This window comes from Ovis aries, chromosome 24, assembly GCF_016772045.2.
Source record: "Ovis aries strain OAR_USU_Benz2616 breed Rambouillet chromosome 24, ARS-UI_Ramb_v3.0, whole genome shotgun sequence".
NCBI classification, from domain to species: Eukaryota; Metazoa; Chordata; class Mammalia; order Artiodactyla; family Bovidae; genus Ovis; species Ovis aries.
The window spans coordinates 40,992,768-41,007,500 of record NC_056077.1 but is presented as its reverse complement, the minus strand read 5'-3'; the positions used below and the strand labels follow the sequence as shown (position 1 = coordinate 41,007,500).

The 14,733-nt window shown below is 58.5% G+C and overlaps 1 protein-coding gene across 3 annotated transcripts in view; it reads right to left on the bottom strand.

Annotated features, from left to right (window-relative positions):
* Positions 1–2,252: 2,252 nt before the first annotated feature.
* Positions 2,253–14,733, bottom strand: part of GNA12 (G protein subunit alpha 12) — a 76,557-nt gene continuing 64,076 nt past the window's right edge. For all 3 annotated transcript variants that reach the window (XM_027961831.2, XM_027961832.2, XM_042240396.1), the window contains 2 exons: positions 9,573–9,623; positions 2,253–8,568 (listed from right to left, as the gene is read on the bottom strand). In XM_027961831.2, coding sequence (XP_027817632.1) covers positions 7,999–8,568; positions 9,573–9,623 — 621 coding nt within the window. In that variant the 3' untranslated portion in view covers positions 2,253–7,998. The remainder of the gene's footprint in view (positions 8,569–9,572; positions 9,624–14,733) is intronic.

Below are 14,733 nucleotides of genomic sequence, written 5' to 3'. Positions count from 1 at the left end.
CACCTCAGTGACGACCCAGGGCGACTGAGGACACCCTGGGCAAAGAGGCGAGGGGACGCAGCAGCCCCCCCACCCTGGGCCACCAGAGAGGACCCTTGGGACCGGGCCCCCTTGCACGGCCTCCTGGACGACCCCAGCTCACAACAGATTGGCCAGAAACGAAGCCGGCTCCACGTGAGGCCTCTGCAGATGCCATGAGCCCGCGCCTCCATCAAGGCTCTCTGTGTGCCCGGCCTGGGTCGCCCAGGGCTGCCCGCCCCGCCCCGCCCCTCCCCGCCCCGCCCCGCCCGGCACAGCTTGCGGCCCAGCACAGCTGGGAGGCCCCTCAGGCCCCGTGGCTTCCCCAGGGGCCCGGGAGAGTCCAGAGACACTTACCGTGCTGTTCTTTGTGGCTCTCTGCAGTCACCATGGGGACACGTGAGGGCCTCTCACTGGCCTGTGGTCCGTGGGGAACCAGTCAGGCCCGCACTCACCCGCAGCGTGGACGGGGCAGGGGCCTGGCGGGAGGCCCCCAGGGCGGCCGGAGCCCCATCTCTTTCCCTCCTGCAGCCTTTGAGCCACAAAAGGAGGTTTCTTTACCCTGTGTCTCCCAACACCTGCCCACAGGAAGAATGGATTTCAAATGGGGGGCACGGACCGTCTACACTAGATGGCCTTTCATCTCGAGCCGCGCAGCCGAAGCCAGGGCTGGGGGGTGGGCAGGGAGCGCGGGGGTCCGTGTCTGCCCCTGTCCTCCTGTCTGCCTGGGCGGTCAGCGGGGCTGCGGGTTCCCCTGGGGCAGGTCTGCTGCTATGACAGCCCTCCTGCCCTCGTGGTTAAAGGGGTGACGGAGCTGGTGGCAAAGGGGTTCCTTGAAGGAGAGGAACCCCCCATGGGGCTGCGGGTGCGGGAAGGAGCTCCTCCGAGGTTAGCACTCGAGACACAGGCAGGAGGCACGTCCACCTGGGCCAGCAGCAACCCCGGCAGGGAGGGCCCCCGCCAGCCGGAAAAGGTACCGATCCATCGTCCTTCCCTGCCCCGTGGGAAGGACCAAGGACGTTCCCTTGAACATCCGTTTGGGGAGAGTCCCCTTCAGTGGACGGCGGGGACAGTGCATCCCTGTGAGCTTTAGTCACACAACTTGATCGGCCCTGTCCTTACATTTAAAAGTACAGAGGCCAAGTGGAAATAGAGCTACACGGAGGCATCTTCACTGGGGCATCTTCACTGGGGCTTCCCGTGTGGCTCAGCTGGTAAAGAGCCTGTCTACAATGCAGGAGACCTGGGTTCCATCCTTGGGTTGGGAACATCCCCTGGAGAAGGGAATGGCTACCCGCTCCAGTGTTCTAGCCTGGAGAATCCCATGGACTCTACAGAGAGTGGGACACGACTGAGCCACTCTCACTTTTTTTCAGGCATCTCCACACGGGGATTACAGATGGCTTTGAAGTGCAGAGTAAGCTCTGTGTCATTCATGTTTTAAATGCTTACACATCACATTTTTGTTCTCGAAATTAACACTATACAATCTGAATCTCCGGGGGAGGGGGTGGCGGATGCAATTCCAGAAGTCTAACTGAAAAGCCTCTGTCACTTGAGTGTGATAAGAAGTTCCTTCCCGCTGGGAATGATGCTCAGCGCCCGTGGGGATCTACTTATGGGGTTGCCAGTGCTTTCTAGAAACGGGACATCCGCCTCTCCTCGGAAGGGCTTCCTCTCGGAGACCTGGATGGTCGTTGATGGGAACAGACCGTAAGAGTATCTATTTACCCACGACTCGTCCACCCAACACACCTCCTGTTCTGTCCCTCTGCCCAAAGTTAAAAGACACCTTATCCCCCGCCTGGGTCACCTCACAGATGCTTGTTCCCCATGCCCATGCTTCCCAGGGTCAAGCTTCACGCTTCTGATGTGATATAATGAAAGGTGTTTTTTTTTTGGGGGGGGGTCATTATTTCTGTTTGTACTAACATCACCTTGACGCTCTCTCTGCCGAGACTGCAGTTCTGACATGGCTGCGCCCACGCTGCACGGTGTGTGGGTCCCCGCCTGGGAGGGGCATCAAGTGGGTGGAGGGCACCCCGGGGATGGGCAGAGCCTGAGGCCCAGACCCCACCCCTCTCCCACCTGGTACCCCGCACACGGTGCCCACCGGGGCCCCCGCTGAGCCGGAGCAGGGCTGCTCCCAGGAGGCCCGCAGGCGACTCTGTGCTCGGGGACCGAGGGCCCGGGGCCTCGCTAACCACGGCAGAGACGCGACACACCAGGAGAAGGTCGTTTAAGGCGAATTTTAATTGTTTTATAAAAGTCATATATACAAAACACGTTCAACTAACCACCGTGGCTGTACAGTACACTTTTTACACTGCGTCACGCGTCTCTCAAGCTGGGACACGGGTTGAGCACAGAGGCCTGTTCCACGGCCGGTGCTGGGGGTGGAGGCGGGGGTGGCGTGAGCTGCAGGGACAGCCCGGGGAGGGGCCCCGACCCCCGGGGAGTTTCCCTTCCGAGTGTAAAGACCCTGGATGAGCTCGGGGCTCCGTCCCCAGGGAACACCAAGCCGGGCGCTGTCCTGGCCCAGGCCCCTGTGGGGTCCACCACGGAGGCTGAGCCGAGGGCGGGGCGGGGGCAGGCGCACAACAGGAACCCCCTGGCTGCTCTCGTGTCAACAGAGAGCAGCCCGGCCTGTTTTCAGCTGGTTCGAATGGACCGAAAGAAAAGAAAGACATTTGGAATGTTTTGTGATTTGCGTTAACAGGTTGAAAGGTAATGCTGTAAGATATCAGAGGTGACAGACTCAACAGAGATCTATTTCAAATTTCTCAATACCGAGGCTGGCTGAAGAGTCTGACGGTTGAGGAGATGGGGAGCATGGCCCGGTGTCACAGCCTGCCCGCACACCCTCTCCCCCGGCTTCCAGACCCTCCACAGGCTCCAGCTGCCTGCTGCAGCTGAACCTGGAAAGGGCGCCCAGGCTCCGCAGGCAGCTGGGGCGGGCGGGGAAGCCGTGGAGGATGGGCTTGGTCAGCCTGGCTGCCGGGTCAAGCCTGTGATCTGAATTCTCTCCGCCTGGGTGACCGCCCTCTGCCTACTGCGGGTGCCAACCTCTTCCAGGGCATCTTGACAGCCGGTGGTGGGAGAACTGGATCGCCCCAAGGCTGCGGAGGCTCCCCCCCCGGGGCCAAGCTCTGCATGGAGGGGGTGGGGCCCCCCGGCCAGAGGGTTCACCCGCGTGGTTCACCCCTGAAGCCGCCTCAAAGCGCTCAGGCTGCCGTGGGTCCCCACTGGCCTGTCCCTCGCCCGTCACCAATCAGGGCTGAGGCTGCACACCACGGAATGGGCACCGCGCTCCCAGTCTCTGCCTGAGCAGAGGGATTCTGGAACCAGCTGGAGGGATGAGCCCCTGAATGGGCCCCAGGGGCACCAGGGGAGGGAGGCGAGGGCCTGTTTACCCCCACCCAGCGTCGCGCTCTCAGCTGCCCCAACGTGGACTCTTGTCGGCTCCCGGGGGCACACGCAGCCCACACCCCTGCGGTCCTGAAGGTCGCCTCCCAGACTTGAAGAGCTGGGCCGCGCTCACTGCAGGGATCAGCTTTTGAAAGCGCAAGAGAAAGGGCATCCACCGCTGATTAAAAGGCGCCTGAGTAACAAGCCTGGAACCAATCGACAGACCGGGACGACGGGGACCTCGCGCGGCTCGGCCCAGCCGCTTGCTGCCGGCCCAGAAGCCCAGAAGCTGCCCCAGCGTTTCACTCGGGTTTGTGTTACCCTCCCCAGCCCCCCACACAAGAAAACCCCCACCTTCCTAACCAGTTCAGAAGCGGGGACCCCAGTTCCCAGTGGAGCCAGGCGTGTGTTTCTGTGAGGCGAGCCATGAGCCGTGTTCACGGCCCTACAACTTTGGGTCCCTGTAGGAAGAGCCCCACACCCCAGTCAGCTGGGGAGGGCCCTGCCGCCCTGCGGGGGCTGTTGCAAGGCAAGAATCTTGTGGTCAGAGTCACCCCACTTCCCGCCCCTGCTACACTCAGGCACGGATTCCTCGGAAGGGCCCTCCTGTCGGGACACCCGAGGACTCCTGGGTTCTGGTGACACCTGCTCCTCCTGCTGTCGTGGGGCCAGAAGCCTTCCCACGGGGAGCCCCCATGGGGAGCAGGGCTTCGGGGTGTCCAGGCTCAGCAGGGAGAGGCAGGCACCGCGAGTGCTTCGGGCAGTACGCAACCTGTTGTCTCTCGAAGCAGGTTTGCACCAGGGAGACACCAGCACAGCGTGGACACCTGGGCCACGTGGAGCCTCAGCAAACACCCAGCCCCCGGCAGGCCCGGCACCAACCTCGCAGCAGGCCCTGTCTTTCCTTCACACGGAGCTCCCCGAGCTTCCAGGTGTCGCTCAAGAGCGAGGCTGCGGGGCACACCTGACGGACCTTAGGGAGAAGCTGGCGCCAAAGAGATGGGGTGAGCTGTCCGAGGCCAGCGGGAAGCCCGCCCCTGCCTCCCTGAACCACACGGAACGCCCGCGGCGCCCTCCTCCCGAGGCGGCCTGATGGGCAGTGAGGCAGGGACTCGGGCCACGGCCTTGGGCCTGGGGGGGCCTCCACAGCTCTGCTCCATGGCTCGCGACCCCAGGTGCAGAGAAACCACCCAGGAATCCTGGAGTGTGGACCCAGGGTGCCCTGTGGTCCAACCTCTACACAAGGAAACTGGAACCCAAAGAGCCAGGGCCCCAGGCACGTGGGTGAGGAACACACGCTTCTCTGCAGGGGCAGGCTGCGTCTCTGCTCTGCTCTCGGGGGGGGGGGGCAGCGTCTCTGCTCTGCTCTGGGGGGGGGCAGCGTCTCTGCTCTGCTCTGGGGCGGGCAGCGTCTCAGCTCTGCCCTGGGGTGGGCAGGGGGCTGCCTTGCCTACCACGGGCCGCTGAGGCCCCGCACACGGATGTACACAGCGCCTTGCCAGGCGACGGCCGTGGACAGGCCGTGGACACTGTGCACGTTGCTTTTCTGGAAAAGAATCGGGTGCCGCGAGCTCTGGTGACTGGGAGCCGCTCTTGCCCTGCGGCGCTGGGTTCCCATCTTCTGGGCACGCTGGCCCGCCTCCCCTGGGCTCCCCCGCCTCCCGTCTCTGGACACGCCCACGTCTGTCCCAGGTCTCCCCCAGCAGGCGGGCTCAGGGCCTCCCTCGCGCACACGCGTGTCTGTGCTCCTGCCGCCCCTCCCCGTCCTGAGGCCGTGCTCCAGAGGTGTCCACACAGAACCGTGCTGGTGGCAGCTCTCCTGGGCGCCTTGTGTCCCAAGCGTGGAAAGAAGAACTGGGATCGACAAGTGACAACCGTCAAGGACCATCAGGGCTTGAGTTCTCCAAGGGCTCTGAACTTGGGGACTGAAAAGCTGCATGTTGGCTTTGAATGCTGAGTGATATTTTTCATTAAGAAAAACTAAGGATTTATTTTAATAAATATCCAGAGATCGAAGGCGGTCAGATCGTCAAGCCAGCCCCTCCTGCCAATGCAGAGACGGTGCGCACGGAGCGCAAGCCGCAAGCAACTCGCTCTGATGACCCTTGCCCCGACGCTGCTTTTGCTCATGGCGTCGAGGCAGCGAGTGTCTGTTCCCAGGATGCCTGAGTTAGTCGGTCAGAACTAAGGATCTTGTTTCAAGATGATTTCCTGATCTTAAGAGTTGAAATAACCTGACTCATTTTTATCAAAGAAGTAAAAAAAATTACAAGAGTAAGGAGTCTAGAGATCTCTATAAATTACAAAGCTATGATGCGATATCTCTGAGACGATTTCTCTACAAACTGAAGTTAAAAAACATAGTAAAAAACGCACGTGTCCTTAGGTGTGAACAGTGTGACTACGAGGAGGAGGAGGAGGAAGTCTTAGTTGAGGAAGTTTATTGTTACATTTTTGCAATGATAGATGAGGAAGACCATCTCCTGCTCCAACATCTCAATATGAAAGACAGCAAATCGCGGGTAACGGTGAGATTAAAACAATACAAAGGCCTAAGGCTGGGAGAGAAGAGGCCATAACTATGTGTGGAAAGGCTGTGGATGGTTTCAGTGGTGCCTGCGGAGCCGTCCCCGTTTCTGACGAGCACAGATCCTGGAACGGAGGGCTGGGTGCTCTCACGCCCGCTCAGCTCAGCACGAGGACAGCTCCTGGCCGAAGGGAAGGAAGTGGGTCAGGTCTGGGCCAGGCCGTGCCCTGCCTCCCAGGACACATCAGCACAGTCACGGCCACTCAATGTGAGCTCGCTCCCGGGTCTGAGGGTGAGCCGGCAGCCACGACTGACCGTCTGAAGGACAAACCGCGCTCCCTGACCAGGTGGGCGCCAACTCGCCAGCAAGCCGTTCACAGGCTGGCCACACCCCCTCGGGGCCGCCGCCTCTGCCAGCTCGAGGGGTGGTTTCCAGGTTGGCAGAAGAGGATCTGCACACACATGTGCGATGGGAACCTGTGGGCGAGGGGCGCTTGAGCCCCGAGGACGGTGGGGTCTCAGGATGCCCGGACACAGTCCATCCAGAGGGTTCTTTCTCCTTTAAACCTCGGTCACTGGCCCTGATCCCGGGCACGTCCTTTCGGTTTACAAAGAGCCACAGGAAGCAGTACAAAAACAGCGACTTTTCTCCAGCCAAAAAGAGCCCAAACCCCGGCAAACATGGACAGGAAATCTTGAGGGCCCAGAGAGAAACAGGATTTCACGCTGTCTCCTCATTAAATGCTGGATAACAAGGATGACTCAGAAGCACGTCTGCCCCTCCCTTTCCTCCTGGGCCAGCATCTGCCATGAGCTGGATCAGCTTATCTGCTGGTGAAGGGGAGCAGGACCCCCGCTGGGACGCAGGCCGTGAGCAGTGCGGCCCTCAGCCACAGGCACAGGCTGGGCCGCTGGTGGAGGAAGCCTTTTCCTTGTTTAAATGCTGGACAAGGCCTCTGCGCACCGGACACTGTTGAGCAGAGTCATATGTGGCAGGGACTGGTTTGGAATGCAATGTATTTTTAAACACAGTGAGAGACACCTGGGCAGGGCAGCCAGACACGTTCCCCGAGGGTCAGGCTCACGGCACACGGCGCCACTTCAACCTCCGCAGCGGCCCCCAGAGGCAGCCGCGGCCAACAGTGCTTCCGATGAGTGTGTGGGTGTTAGTGGAAGCGAGGGACTGTAATGAGAACCTGCCGTCTAGGGAGGCAGCGGAGCCTGGGGTGTTAAGGGAGGCGCTGCGGGCCCCGCCGCCAGCTCTCAGGGGGCCCGAGAGGAGGGGGCACGCGGCTTCCCCCAGAGACCGCGGGCTCCCTGAGCCGACCACACGTGTGAGACTGGGAGATGGAGGGCAGTCTGCAAGGCCAGCTGGTGTGAGGGCTCTGCGGAGGGGCAGGGGTGGGCACAGGGCAAGCAGGCACCACCCCCCACCCCGTGCAAAGAGGAGGGGGGATTCAAGGCAGCGCCCGGCCCACACCTCCCCCGCGGGCCGTGGCCGATAGGACAGGCGGGAGGAAGGCACAGGTGTGGGGGCATTAAGGCAAGTCCCCTGCGGGCTCTCACTCCCCACCTCTAACCTAACGGCCGGGGCTGGGGCCTCTCGGAAAATTGGCACCAGAGACTGAAAAGGCACCTCAGGGAGGTGGTGGTGGGCCCCCCGGAGCTCAGCCCGCACTTCCCCTCCTCCAAACCCCTAGGACCCCGCCAGGCAATGCCCCACCAAGCGCTCACTAGTTGGAGAGCAGAGACGCCAGTGTTTGCGTCTCGGTCACTAAAACAGAGCGCGCGTGCAGACACGCAGTCCCCGATTAAGCTGTGTCGGGAAAGGAGCGGCTTCTGTGAGAAGAGAAGGCTGTGGTCCAGGCGTCACACGGCAGCGTCACAGTGACCGCTGGCCTTTCAGTAGTCTCACGAGTCCCCAGGGCTCAGCAGCCGCGTCCACGCGCCCCTCCTGCGGGCGAGCCCGGTGCCCAGGGCTCGGGGTCGCGGCCTCGCGCAGGCGGGCAGGCCCGGCCCGCGGCCGGCGGGGCGAGGGCGGCCCGTCACTGCAGCATGATGTCCTTCAGGTTCTCCTGCAGGATGGTGTCCTTCACGGCGTGGAACACGAAGCGGATGTTCTCGGTGTCGATGGCGGTAGTGAAGTGGTGGAACAGGGGCTTGCTGCGGTTCCGCCTCTTCCGGTCGAAACACTGGACCAGGAAGCGCTGCACGTCCTCCAGCCTGTGCGGGTCGCCCCGGAAGTCCGGGAAGTGCTTCTTGATGCTGACGGTCTTCACCTTCTCCACCAGCAGGTCCGTCTTGTTGAGGAACAGGATGATGGAGACGTTGAAGAAGAGCTTGTTGTTGACAATGGTCTCGAAGATGTTCATGGACTCCACCAGGCGGTTGGTGCGCCTGTCCTCCATGAGCACCTGGTCATACTCGCTGGACGAGACCATGAACAGGATGGACGTGATCCCGTCGAAGCACTGGAACCACTTCTGGCGCTGGGACCGCTGGCCGCCCACGTCCACCATCTTGAAGGGGATCTTCTTGATGACAAAGTCGTGTTCCACGATGCCCTTGGTGGCCTTCCTTGCCAGCAGGATGTCCTGCTTGCTCGGGAAGTAGTTCTGTAAAAGTAGGTAAGGAGGCGTTGGGGAGGAGGGCGTGAGAGGACGGGGATGAACAGATGCGGCGGGGGGAAAGTTACAGGGCCTTCTGCAGGAAGCTGAACCAGATACCAGACGCGACTTTCATTTACAGGAATATAAATTCACCATGAAACAGAGAGTGAAGGAACTAGGTGGCTGCTTCAGAATGAAGGAGGGGCTCACCAGCCTTAGGAAGGACGAGCAGGACCCTCAGGCCAGGCCCAGCCTGGGGCCTCGTCTCCTCTCTTCTCCACGGGACCTGCCCCCCACTCTCCCCCTGCATCTTGGCTGCCTTTCTGTTTCTCTAACTTCCAGGGCACATGCGTTCCAAACCCTGACTTTGAACTGACTTAGCTTAGGTTTTGCAATGCTGCTTAAATTTAGCCTGCAATATATTTAGTATGTTATTCTTGGAGAAATCTTTAAAGTCTTCAGCAGCACACGGCAACTGTGGTCACTCGAAGCCCTTTGATCCTGCCCTGTTACAATCCTCCAGTGACTCCTGCTCACCAGCTCTCTGGCAGCACCTTTGCCAGAAACCCCAGCAGGGAGGAAGCCTCTCGGCCCAACGACCCATCCACGAGGTGAACGGGGGAGAGGGGAACGTCTCCAACAGCGCTGAAGATGGTAGAAGCCCCGCAGGGGAGATGCTCCAACCACCCCAACAGACAGACTGAAAGAAACAAACAGACGGAAGGAGAAAGCTCTGGGCTGAATGAAGGCCAAGTGCCGTGGACTGACTTTGCGGGGTGGACTCGAGACTGCTGAAGGACAGCGGCACCCGCAAGAGAACCTTAGTGGGACGACAGGGAAGGTCTTGAAACCGACTGGACATTGGCTGATGTTAACGGATGAGTGTGGCAATGGTGCTGGTCTTTGGACATGAGGCAAGGCTTGGGAGGGCAGCGGGGGTCCCTGCCCTGGGGGCTGCTCTGGGCCGAATGCACGGGTCACAGGCTCTGGGCGTGGGGGGCCTCACTCACCAGCTGGCCAATCCGGTCCAAGTTATCCAGGAAGTACTTCACTGATTCACCCTGTCGTGGAGGAAAGAAAAATCAAGACTCAGTCTGGACTGAGGACCCTGAGGTGGTAAACGGGAGAACTCAATCGGGTGGCGTGAGTGCTGACCTGCCTGCGTGTAAACAGGAAGGCCAAGTGAAAAGGCTAACAGGGGGTATGTGTTTTTCAAAATAAAAAACAAAAGCTTTTTATAAAAATGCAGTTTCTCTAGCTCTGATGCCCAAGTTCAAATTCAGACTGTTTTTCAAAGCAACGGCGGGAATGCGCCCTCTTTGACCAGGTGGGTCCCTGCCTTGGCAGCCGGGGAGCCGGCCCTGAGACTTGGCTCCTGCGGGCGGCTTCGCTCCCGGGAGGGCTGGCCGGTGTGCTCCAGGCTCATCTGCTGTTTGAGAAGCAGCACACGACAGAACAAGCTCCAGCTTCTAGAAACAAGCTGAGGCTCTATCACGACGCCACGCTAGCATGACCTGACTCACCGTGCAGGACCAGGAGACTCTGGTCTGGATTTCCGTGAACGGATGGTCAGTCTTTCTCCAGCCCCTGGACACTCTCTGGACTGCATGTCGACACAAACTGACTGATCGCTAGCTAGAAGTGACCGTTCGAATCGGTCAAGGTCCTGTTCTCAGAGGAATGAGTCAGCTAACACCGCGGCTCTCATGGAGCGAAAGGAAGGTTTAGAGGATCTTCAGTGTGGATTAAACCAAGCAAACAGAGGAAGTGGTGAGTGAATGGGCAAAAACTCCCCTTAAAAAGTGGGACGTTGACTCTTAATTACACCCCGTGTGCCCATCGGACTCCACTTCCTGCAGGATTCACTGTGAGCCCCACGGTGCAGACAGGGCCCAGCGACGATGGCGGGGGTGGGGGTGGGCGCCCTCCTGGGGAAGCCACGCCAGCAGCGCACTCACAACAGTGGAGAGCGGCCGCGCACACACGCGCACACACGTACACGCGCACACGCGCGCACACACGTACACGCACACACACGTACACGCGCGCACACACGTGGACAGCAGGGGACGTCCTGGGCTCGGAAGCAGGAAGCTCATCGGAAAGGTTCCGGACCAGAGCGTGGGCTCGTATGACGTCATGCGGAAGCCCCGGGACCCTCCCCGCCACGGGTCTCCGACGTGAAAGGAAGGAGCGGGGGTGGCTTCCTCTAGTGAAGAACCCACCTCTGGTTTCGAGGAGGCCCGTGGCCACTGCGGAGGAGAGCACGTGTTTAAGGGACGGACGCTCATCCCAGGACAGCACAGACCGGGGATCGAAGCACGCTCCGCCCCTGGCGTCACAGCTGCCGGGGCACAGGCGGGCTCTGCCCGGGAGCCAGGGTGGGCACCCACGCACCAGCCCCGCCCCGCCTCCCCCCGCACACGGCTCCTCCTCGAGGGGCAGGCCCAGCAGCCGGCACCCCTTCTGCCCAGAGAGCTCCTGCTCCGTCTGCACGTCCCGCCTGCTCCCGCGCCGACAGGAAACAGCCGGGGAGCGAGAGCGGCCGGCCAGCGCACCCGGTCCAGGGCTCCTTCCTCCCCGAAACCCCCGTCTCTCTCCTCCCGCCACTCCTCACTCGAGGCCTTCGGGGTGCGACGAGAGCTCCCCGACCCGACCCGCATCCATCCGGGAGGCAGGCGGGGCGGCTCGTGGTGCAGCCGCTCCTGCCTGAGTCAGGCCGGGGTGGCGGTGTCTCGGCCTGCCTGGCCACGAAGCGTCCTGGCAACACGGATGCCCCAGGGACGCTGTGATGTGGGCGCAAGGGCGGAACCCCAACACAGGGGTGCGATGTGGAAATACCCCGCGCTCGTGAGTAAGCATGTACTAAGGAAGGAAGGGAATCACTGCCGTAGTCTGACTTTGAACATTTCCAGCTACTGAGCTTGAAATCAGGGTCATCTCAGTGGACCTTCCGACACAACGAGCGCTAATATAAAAGGACCTTCATGGCTTCCTTCTCCACCAGGATGGTCGGCTCGATCGTCTTGGCAGCTTGTCTCACTGCCTCAAAGGGGGCGACTGTTCACACCTGTGGTATCTTTATTACCGCAGCCAGAATGGACTAGGATGAGCACCTTTATGGGAACACGGTGTCACGTGAGGCGGGAAGACGTCACGCGAGGCGGGAAGCCGCTACTGGAGTAATGTGAGCTAACAAAAAGGAATACATGAAAACGTGCTCTTCACAACCCCTCTGTCTGCCGTGATCTGATCCAGGCTCCCACGCTTGGCTGAGTTCTGGTCTTTCCCGTCAGTATCACAGGGGAGGTGTGTGCATGGAAGAGCGCCCGCTGGGGTCAAGAACTGCTGGCAGAGGCTGTGCAGGGCACAGGGCAAGGCTGGGCGGGGTGGGTTAGGCGGGGCACAAGCATGAAGGCGGAGGCAGTGGGAAGGCCACCAGTGGTTACCAACGAAACAGCCTCTAACGTCCACTTTGGGCCAGGCGGCTCTCAGTTCCCAGTCCTCTGTCCACACACGAGTCTTTCCTGTGTTCCTGTACTCAGCAGAATTAATTCTTAAATTCTTAACATGGGGCTTGTCTATGGTGAGTGAGAGGACTCGGAAGTCTAGCTCATTCATTTAGAGACAAATTGCAAAGACAAAATTTTAAAACAGCTGAATATTAAAAACAACCCCACGTGACTACAGCCCCCCAGGGTCCCCTGTCCATGATGGGACTCTCCAGGCCAGAATACTGGGTAGGTGGCCATGCCCTCCCCCAAGGGATCTTCCCAACCCAGGGATGGAACCTGCGTCTCTTATGCCTCCTGCATTGGCAGGCGGGCTCTCTACCACTGAGCCACCTGGGAATGACCCATAAAAACAACTATTCTTAAGGTCAGATTTTCATTCCTGTTACTTAACAGACACTGAATTTGAGACTTAACTTCTATTTAATGGAACAAAGCTGCCTATCACCTTTCTACATTTTGGGGAGTTCACATCAGGATCATAGCCTCTGCAGCAGCAGAACCCAAATCCCAAGTCTCACTGGGGCCACGAGATGCGCGCGTGAAGACGATGCAAACAGCGTAGGAAGAGCACCCAGACGCCCGTCACCTGCCTGCCGTCAGCCTGCTGTGCGCTTTGCTCTCTTCCTTCCAGTTCAGGGCTGACCCTTGAACAATGTGGCTTTGAACGGCACAGGTCCACCGACACGCACTTTAAAAAACAAACAAACAAACACATACTGCATGCTCCAAGGTCAGTCGACTGTAAAGTTATGCTTGGATCTTTGACTGCGTGGGGTCAGCGCCCCAACGCGCAAGCTGTTCAAGGGTTAACTGCGTATCAGTTCAGTCGCTCAGTCGTGTCCGACTCTTTGCGACCCCATGAATTGCAGCACGCCAGGCCTCCCTGTCCATCACCAACTCCCGGAGTTCACTCAAACTCATGTCCATCGAGTCCGTGATGCCATCCAGCCATCTCATCCTCGGTCGTCCCCTTATCCTCCTGCCCCCAATCCCTCCCACCATCAGGGTCTTTTCCAATGAGTCAACTCTTCTCATGAGGTGGCTAGAGTACTGGAGTTTCAGCTTCAACATCACTCCTTCAAATGAACACCCAGGGCTGATCTCCTTGCAGTCCAAGGGACTCTCAAGAGTCTTCTCCAACACCACAGTTCAAAAACATCAATTATTCAGCGCTCAGCTTTCTTCACAGTCCAACTCTCACATCCATACATGACCACTGGAAAAACCATAGCCTTGACTAGACGGATCTTTGTTGGCCAAGTAATATCTCTGCTTTTCAATATACTATCTAGGTTAGTCATAACTTTTCTTCCAAGGAGTAAGCGTCTTTTAATTTCATGGCTGCAATCACCATCTGCAGTGATTTTGGAGCCCCCCAAAATAAAGTCTGACACTGTTTCCACTATTTCTCCATCTATTTCCCATATACTTCTTTTTAAAAACCACTTGAGAGGAAGTTGTCCATTTACCCCTGAAAGCTTCAGCGGACACGCCCCAGGCTCCAGGATACCTGCGTCCATGCCCACAGCAACCCTGGGAGAGGTGATGTGGGCGTGGTGGGGCAGCATGGCCTCCTCCAGCACCGGCTTCAGCCTGGAATCGAGGGCAGCGTGTAGCTTTCTGCTCTCTCCCACCTCCTTTAATCTGAAACTCTGATCTTTCTGAAGAACGCAGCGACTCCCCCCGAGGTGGCAGCTTTTATGATGTTTCCAATCTTTACCAGAACGGTTTTCCAATCAGTACAGCAGCCACTGGTCTGCGATGGACCTTCTCTACTGTAAACGAGAGCCCTCCCTTCTCCCCTGTTTACCTGTTATCCACATGGACTCACAGATGCTCATATTTCTCAAGGTTTGCAATTTGCAAAGTCATAGGACTGTTTGAATTTGCAGATCATAGAACTGCATACAGAATCCTCAAGAATCTATAATAAAAGCTAACAATTGAGTCAAGAAGTGAGTTCAGAAAATTCATAAGATACAAGGTCAGTATACAAAACCAAGTGTATTTTATATGCGAGCCTTAAATAAGTGGAATTTAAAATTTGAAAGAAATTTCATTTGGCACTAACATAAAACAGGGAAAATTTTCTGTGCTGTTTTGCAGGGTATGTTTTGTATTTTGAAATAACCGCAGGTGCACAGAAAGTTGCAAAGAGGGCAGACAGCCTAGTGCCCCCGTCACCTCATTTCCCAACGGCTCCAGCTTATGTGATTACAACGCGGCAGTCAGGGCACCGACACTCTGTGCACATCTGTGGATGCTTGCGATGCCCCGGCCACCTCGCCCTGCTCCCACAATCCACACAGAGATCTGATCCGTCAACGCAGAGGTGACCCTCCCCGCCTCTGCCAGCCCTCGTCTCTGGCAGACACTCGTGTGAGCTCATCTCCACAGTTCACAGTCACTGGCTTGTTCTCTGTATAGTTTTGCCTTTTCTAGAATGTACTTTAAGTGGAATCAGGCAGCAAATAACCTCTTAAAAACTTTTTCTTTTTTTTAAACTCGGCAAAATGCCTGGAGATCCAACCAGCTGCTGTGTGTATCGAGTCTGTCTTGTTACTCCTGAGCAGTGACGTCTGGTACGGATGAGCCATGGCTTATTTACACTCACTGATCTGGAGACATTTCGGTGGTTTCCACAGTTTAGGAATTA